Below are 8,044 nucleotides of genomic sequence, written 5' to 3' on the forward strand. Positions count from 1 at the left end.
GAAACTGGGAAAAACTTGTTTCCATATTCCATTTAAAAGAAAGTTCTTTGCTTCAAGCAATAATGGAACAAAATTCACTCCATAATTTGCACAATTTGCTGCAATTTTAGCCAGTTTTGCTTTTTCTTTCTCCGTTTACCTAAAAACTGATGAAATGCAAAAAAGCATTAGTGTCTATTTAAACAAAAATAAGCATTTATTAACAAGTCGATCAAAAACAAATGAACAGAGCATAAAAACATGGAGGCAGCAGCGATGCTGTCGCTTCCTCTGATCTCTGCTTAACGCTCTAATGAACAGAAAAACCTGCTAACGTCGCCAAAATGATCAGCTGGACAATCAATCTTTGTATCCTAAAGTCCTACTAGTGCTTTCTGTGTAGAAGCATCAGCAGGGCATAATGCTGCCATCACCATGCTTCACTCAGGAGATGAGTTCTAATGGTGTCCATCAAACATATTATCTAAATTCTTTTTTATTAGGCATCATCAAGTCTTAAAAGGGCTGATTAAAGAGTATAAATAAAACTGCTTTGATATTAGAACTTTATTTATTTCAGTTTTATCTACTTGTAAAGAAAATCCGGCTTTATTTCATGACTCGATTCACCTTTAAAGGCCGTATTCACCCTGGAGTTTCATCTAGTGTGACGGTCTAAAAAACATTACTTATTGTTATTCCACTCCTGAAACGGTATTTATTTACTTCCTGGTTCCTTAGCCAATCATATGAGAGGTCCCTCTTTTTCCAGAACAGACTGCAGCGTTTAGTAATTTAATGTTGACGACAAGAGCAGCAGACTGTAGAACAGGTTGTTTATTTAAAGCTAAGTGATGTTTTTTTTTGTCCTTTGTGTCTGAGCAGGACAAGGATTTGACCGCCACCTGTTTGCCCTGCGTTACCTCGCCAACTCTAAGGGCCAGGCCCTGCCCAGCCTGTTCACAGACCCCGCCTACGCCGCCATAAACCACAACATCCTGTCCACCAGCACGCTCACCAGCCCCGCCGTCAGCCTTGGAGGCTTCGCTCCGGTGGTGCCGGACGGGTTCGGCGTCGGTTACGGAGTCCACGACAACTGGATCGGCTGCAACGTGTCCAGCTATCCTGCTCGCAACGTCCATGAGTTTCTGCAGTGCGTTCACAAGTCTTTGGAGGACATCTTCAGTGTTTTGGAAGGAAAATCTCTCAGCTAAATGTAAAAAAATAACCATGACAACAGTAAACATTCTGGCATTATCGAGACTTTGAATGAAGAGAATGAAGAATTAAAAGTAAAGTAATGTTTACTTCTGAGTTTTGATGTTGGGATATTGAGGAATGATCGACACGTCAACAGGCAGCTTCAGAGACTCCAACCTAAAGGACCTCAACCTGGAAATGGATGTCGTGCCTTAATGTGAAAAACAGAACCGATCTTTACTGTAATTCGTGTTATTTAACCAGCTCCACTTGGTTGTAGCCTTATTCTGCTTGATTGTCTTTTACAATAAAACTTAATTATTCCACACATGCTTATCAGTCCCAATTATCCCCTTCATTTCTTAATTCCATTATTTTCCAAACAAATTTCCTTCTTTTTCATGTTTTTCTAATATTCTGGATATTATAGCAGCTTTAATATTAATCCGATAATAATGTGATGGGTCGAGTATCACTAATGCAAAGGTCAGGGATTTGCGAACCAGGGTTCGGGACCCACTTGCTGGCTACTCCAGACCGACCCTGATTTAAAACCAGGGTTTCCGCAGATCATTAAAAATCATTAAATTATTTTTTAAACTAAGGCCTTTATTGGCATTAAAATTAATGTGTATATTGTGGCATTCAAAATGCTTTATTAAATTTTTTTAATAAAAACAATTTCGTTATATTTGCGTGGAACTGCTTCTGGTTGATCACAAAGCTGTATGTTCAGAAAAGAAGCTTGAGAATGGGGGGGGCAAATTTCAACAAAAGTGGCTGTAAAACGAGGAATTCGGGACATGGCTGCAGCCTGTCGACGGGCACCTGTTGGTGGCATTAAAATTATTTTTAAGAGCATTAAAAAGCATTACATTTGAGTAATTCATTCTTGTATAAACCCTGTAAAACATTTATAAATTACCGCATGTTGTCCGACGACAGTGTCTAAAAATCACTTGCGCCGCTTCTCCTGTTTGTACGGTAAAGCTCTCCAGAGCTTCCGGGACCAGTCTACACGTGATACAAATTAGCCAATGAGCTTTCAGTCTGGGATTCCGTTGCTAGCAGTGGTGTCGAAAGTTCACACATTTGTTGCTTAAGTAGAAATATAGATACTGCAGTTAAAAAACACCCTTGTAAAAGTTGAAGTATCAACTTTACTTCTTCACTCAAGTAAAAGGGAAAAAGTATGTGCTCCAAAAACTAAGTATAAAGTAACTTTAAAAAACGAAAAAAAAAAAAACAGCCAGATGCCACTATATGAATTGAAAGCTCAATTTTTCGACTATCTCGAAGAATTGTTTGAGATAAGACCAAGGATGAGGGCGGTCTTGTTGGTCTCCGTCTCCCGATACGCTCTCGCCTGTGTCAGAATTCTGAGATTAAAGTCAGAATTCTTAGAAAAGTCAGAATTATGAGAAAAAAGTCAGAATTCTGAGATTAAAGTCAGAGTCCTGAGATTAAAGTCAGAATTCTGAGAAGATTAAAGTCAGAATTCTGAGAAGATTAAAGTCAGAATTCTGAGAAAAAAAAATCAGAATTCTGACTTTTCCCCATGTTAAACTGTAATAAAATTTAAAAATCAGTTAACATTTTTTTCCTTTTCAGTGGCCCTAATCCTCTCTCGTAGTTAGCTGCAGTTGTTAGAGCGAAGTGAAAATGTTTCCAGAATATTCACATTAAGGCGAGGGACTCTAGTTACCTCATATTAAATGCAGGCTTTTAATTATTTAAGGTAGTTTGTAAAACTTCCATAAAAAAAGTTTTTTCCTCTGCTTGGTATTTTTTCTACACTCCAGTTTAATCTGAATTTAAATGATCTCCATTTAATAAGTTTTGACTTTTTTTCTTGAATTGGGAGAAGTCCGGCAAACCAAACGTCTTTCTCGACAAATGTATTCTTCCTATACTTGGCCTTAAATATGTATGTTTGCTCTTTCAAAACACTTTCAAATGATTTAAGCAGGCCAATGTTCTACTTCTACTTTTCTCATTAGATGTGACAAAATGAGAAGGACCAAGTTTCTAGTTTTATTGTTTATTCAAAATAAAAACCAAAAGCAAAATGTACAAAAGCGGTGGTTGAACAAAAACATCAGCTAACGTAACCAAAATGTTCCAACGGCGCGTTCTAGATGGGCTTGATCTTGAAGTGTAGCCCGATCAGACTGAAGACCAGACACTTCAGATCCTGGACCAGATAATAAAACACACGGAGACCTTCAGGGTCCCTGAAACAGAGCAAAGATCCAGGTTCAGAACATCCAACAGGAGCAAACAGCGATAAACGGCTCTGTCAGGTAAGCAGAACTCACTTTGACTGGTTGACATCGATCAAGGAGCCGATTTTGGAAGTTGTGAACGAAATGTGCTCGTCTCCAATGACGATCTCCAACTCCTGAAAACAAACAAAACCATGATTAATACGACTCGACTTACCGGTGCTGAGGACATGATCAGGTCCATACAAAAAGGAACAATGAAAACAAATATTAGCTAAGTAAAGATTTTATTGAAAAAAAAAAAATTAGGATGGAAGTGATGAAAAGCTATGAAGGTTTTCAAGCTTCTTAATAGAAAATGTTCATTGCTAAGAACACAAAACCAATATTACAATTTTGCAGAAGTGTAGCTGATTAGTTTGATCGATATTAGTTATATCATTTAAAAGTAAAACATATAAACATAACCCAGGTTCCAGCTTTGTTTAGTGTTAAACTCCGTTTAGATCAGAGGTTCGACCTGAGACCCATAAATAACAAGCTGGGTACCCTCTAAAATATATTCATTTTTTTCTCCAATTTTGTTTTTCAAACTATTTTTTGAAATCCTAGTTAATTGTTTTACTCAAAATGTAATTTTTTAATCCGACATTTTATAATTATTTGCTGTAATATTTGATTCGTGTGTTGGAGAGATAAATAAATATCTGATCTAATTTCATTTCCTCATACATTCTTGTTGAACAAGATAAAATACATTCTCATATATTTCCAGGTATATTCTGACTTTTGGGGATTAAATAAAATTGGCAGTGGAAACCATAAGCGACCACTACTTTTGGAACTCATAGATTAGATGCGTCTCCATTTTAACGAACCTGAATCAGGTGATTAACGCTGCGTCTCATTTTAACTGGAAAGATTCAAAAAGTCAGAATCCCAAGCCTGATCACCAAAACCGACTTCTGCTTTAATGATGGCTGCTACTCACATTAGCGGTCGTAAAACTCTAAAGGCCAATTCATGCTTCTGATGCATCGCCTCTGCAACCGTCAAATCTGTCTCTGTGCAAGACCACGCCCCCTTCCTACATTTGGTGCCATTCTTAAAAACAGAGGAACAATGGACAACTACGACAAAAGGTTGATTTAGGAGGTTCTGAAGTACAATCCGTCAAAGTTCTCCAATAGGCTCCCCCTTGCGCTTTGACAGGAAACTGCTGTGCCTCCCTAGAAATCCCAGATCGAGAGTGCAGAAGCATACCAGCAAAACTGGTTCACAGCCAGACCCAAGCGATATTTGATGTGTGCGTTTGCAGAATGGTTTCTTAGCAGGTCTTTATTAATTATCATATTTCAGACATACATCTACCCCTCGGTGTTAATGAATAAGACAAGATATTCCAGCCATGTTTAAATGAACCAAACACCAAGTAGAACAATTAAACAGGATGATTCAATTAAAGCTTAAACATTTCAACTGTTTATTTATTAAAAGGTACAGTGGACAATGATCTTTTTTACAGGTGGATCATCTAAAGAACTTGTTCTCCTTATTGTCAATCATTCTGTTGGTATGTTTACATAAGGCCGTCCTATGTGTCACATCTTCCCTTAACATTGGTAAGTGACACAATGGAAAAATTGCAAATATTCTTTTGGCAAGTAAGCTAGTATGAGCGATGCAAAAAAATTACTTTTTAACAGAGCATGCACAAGGAGAAATGGGCTCATGCATGCTCTTGCACGCATTTAATAGGTGCTTAATATATATATATATATATATATATATATATATATATATATATATATATATATATATATATATATATATATATATATATATTCTTATTTTTTATTTTTATTTTTTTACTCATTTGGGTGGGTCTTTTCAAAAATTCGCAAAAATCCTCCACTATACCTTTAACTACTTCCTAATAAACAGGGGCTTATCTGTCAATAGGAGCACCAACAAAGTAGACTTTATTTTTGTTTGCATCGTTTTTCTTTTAAGAAAAAACCTCTTAATTTTACCTGTATGTAACCTCCAGTGCATTTAAAGCAGGCAAACCATAAAGTATAAACCATAAATCGCGGTGGGTGTTTTAGGGAAACACCGACCTGACTACACAAAAGGATGTGAGACTTTAAAGGAATAGTACACCCAAAACATGATTAGCCTTCATTTTCTACTCACCCCCATGCTGAACAACACTCTGGAGTACTTTTTTGATATCTCAAATGCATCTGGAGATCTGGGAGGCTTCTTGCTGTCTGCTGACATTCAAATAATGGAGGTCTATGGCACCCGAGACAGAAAGGTCCATAAAAGTCCACAAAAAACGTGTCAATATTCCTCCATACTGCTCGTCCAATGTATTTCAAGTGTCCTGAGTGTGTAGCATCCAGAAGTTACTCGAAACGAAGTCATTTAGAATGTTTTTAGAGCATAAACAGTAGTGTATAGGATTTCCTGAAAGCGCGTTCACGACGCTATGGAAACCGCGGCAGACCAAACCAGATGAAAGTGCGCATTCAGCGTCTGCTCTGCCGATAATGCAAGCGTAGAAGAAGAAATGTGCTGTTTACCTGTGCAAAGAAAGAAACAACGAAAGAAAAATGTCTGAGGACTTCAGTGTTGAGGAAGAGCATGAGTTCTTTGCCGAGCTGAATGCGCACTTTCATCTGGTTTGGTCTGCCGCGGTTTCCATAGCGTCGTGAACGTGGGGGCGCGCGCTTTCAGGAAATCCTATACACTACTGTTTATGCTCTAAAAAAATTCTAAATGACTTCGTTTCGAGTAAATTCTGGATGCTACCCACTCAGGACACTTGGAATACATTGGACGAGCAGTATGGAGGAATATTGACACGTTTTTTGTGGACTTTTATGGACCTTTCTGTCTCGGGCGCCATAGACCTCCATTATTTGAATGTCAGCAGACAGCAAGAAGCCTCCCAGATCTCCAGATGCATTTGAGATATCAAAAAAGTACTCCAGAGTGTTGTTCAGCATGGGGGTGAGTAGAAAATGAAGGCTAATCATGTTTTGGGTGTACTATTCCTTTAAGCAAAGGGAGAAATTAAATAATAATCTGATTTCACCCAAAACTAATTTCTGCTGATGTTAAAAAAAAACTAAAAGACTGAAAACTGTTGAAAAGCAAAGAGGAAGAAATTGAGATGATTCTCCTGGAGGTTTCTTCCCGCTAAAAGGGAGTTTTTCCTCTCCATTGTCACTAAAAGTGTGCTTAATATAAAGGGGGTTGCATTTGAGTCAATTAGTCGATGCAATCAACTGGTTTTCCTTAGATAGAAAACTTTGAATCAGCTTGACTGGATGATCTGGTGAACTGTAAAGTGCCTTGAGATGACGTGTTGTGAATTGGCGCTATAGAAATGAACTGAATTGAAGATGACAAACCTGTCTGCCAACCCGGTCAGGAGGCGGCCACAGGGCATCATCCTCCTTGGTGATTTCACTGTCATCTATGATGCGTTTCAGCTCCTCCATCACACTTTTGTGTACATATGCCTGGATGGTATTAATAAAAAAACAAACACGAAGAAACCATCAAAAAAAAATAAATCTCCACCTAATGTGGAAAATTATCAAATCAAAAAAGACATAGCAACGATCCTATTACAAAGATAAATATAAAATTTAAACACAGGCGGTCATTTATTCCAGATAAACATGTCTGGAGACAAAATTAATGGAACTAAAAATTACCATACTTTACCTCTTTCCTGATCATGACGTCATTCTTGTAGTTGCTGTTGTTTGCGTATCTGAGTTTACCTATAAGAAAGAATTTGCATCAAATAAACACAATGAATGATTTTCACATGAGGTTCAGACACGGACATTAAACGCCGCATGGCTCGTTTGATCCAATCATCAACCCTTAGATTATTACTGAGGTCTTTTTAAAATACGCCTATAGATAACAGGGATACTCTGAATGCCTCCTGACGTGATATACTCTCACATTTTGATCTATGGTTTATACATCTTGCTCGCTTGGTTCGTTTAGGATCCGCTGCGGCCTTCAAGGAGCTAGCTGCTAACATCGCTAGCATCACCAGAGGAAGCTAGAGCCAAAGTTTTACCGCCAAACACTCACCGTCGGGTCTGAATTCAAACTCCAAGAACTCATGTCCAAACTTTCCCTTATGTCCCACATAATATCTCAAATAAAAGTCACTCGTGGACATATTTAAACGCTAAATTGTGTTATTTTTAGTGAAGTATCGCGCACAGAGCTAGCAGGTACAGCTCACAAGTCTAGCTTCGGCGGCAATGTGCGCATGCGCACTGAGACACTCTGTGATTATTTCCTCAGTTTTGTCTTACAGGCGTTTCCAAACCCTTGGTCTCAAAGAGAGATTTTCTCTGCAGGCATTAAAGGGGAGTTTAGCATTGAACTGATGGGCTTTGAAGCATCCTTTCTTCCTACTTTTTTTATTTATTTATTTTTAAACATATCTTTATTACGTTTTCCAACTTATACAGACAACCAAAAAAACCCACACAGTGAAAGACAGGAAAAATAAAATAAATAAAAATAAGTAAGTCAATAAATAAAACTAAATCAGGAAAATCTGTAACAATATGTTCAAAAAAGAATAATAAGAGTAC

At 37.7% G+C, this 8,044-nt stretch overlaps 2 protein-coding genes across 2 annotated transcripts in view; one reads left to right on the forward strand and one right to left on the reverse strand.

Moving 5' to 3' along the window:
• The window catches only part of cpt2 (carnitine palmitoyltransferase 2), a 6,273-nt gene extending 4,770 nt beyond the window's left edge, over window positions 1-1,503 (forward strand). The window contains exon 5 of the mRNA XM_015385769.1: window positions 865-1,503. Within this exon, the coding sequence (XP_015241255.1) occupies window positions 865-1,193 (329 nt within the window). The 3' untranslated portion in view covers window positions 1,194-1,503. The remainder of the gene's footprint in view (window positions 1-864) is intronic.
• Window positions 1,504-3,204: 1,701 nt separating this feature from the next.
• Window positions 3,205-7,720, reverse strand: magoh (mago homolog, exon junction complex core component). Its single transcript, XM_015385787.1, has 5 exons — window positions 7,530-7,720; window positions 7,146-7,204; window positions 6,827-6,937; window positions 3,498-3,580; window positions 3,205-3,413 (listed from the first exon to the last, which is right to left on the reverse strand). The coding sequence occupies exons 1-5, from the start codon at window positions 7,618-7,620 to the stop codon at window positions 3,314-3,316; spliced, it is 444 nt and encodes a 147-aa protein (XP_015241273.1). The 5' UTR covers window positions 7,621-7,720; the 3' UTR covers window positions 3,205-3,313.
• Window positions 7,721-8,044: the final 324 nt, after the last annotated feature.

Source organism: Cyprinodon variegatus, unplaced genomic scaffold (genome assembly GCF_000732505.1).
Source record: "Cyprinodon variegatus isolate N-32 unplaced genomic scaffold, C_variegatus-1.0 Scaffold348, whole genome shotgun sequence".
Lineage (NCBI taxonomy): Eukaryota > Metazoa > Chordata > Actinopteri > Cyprinodontiformes > Cyprinodontidae > Cyprinodon > Cyprinodon variegatus.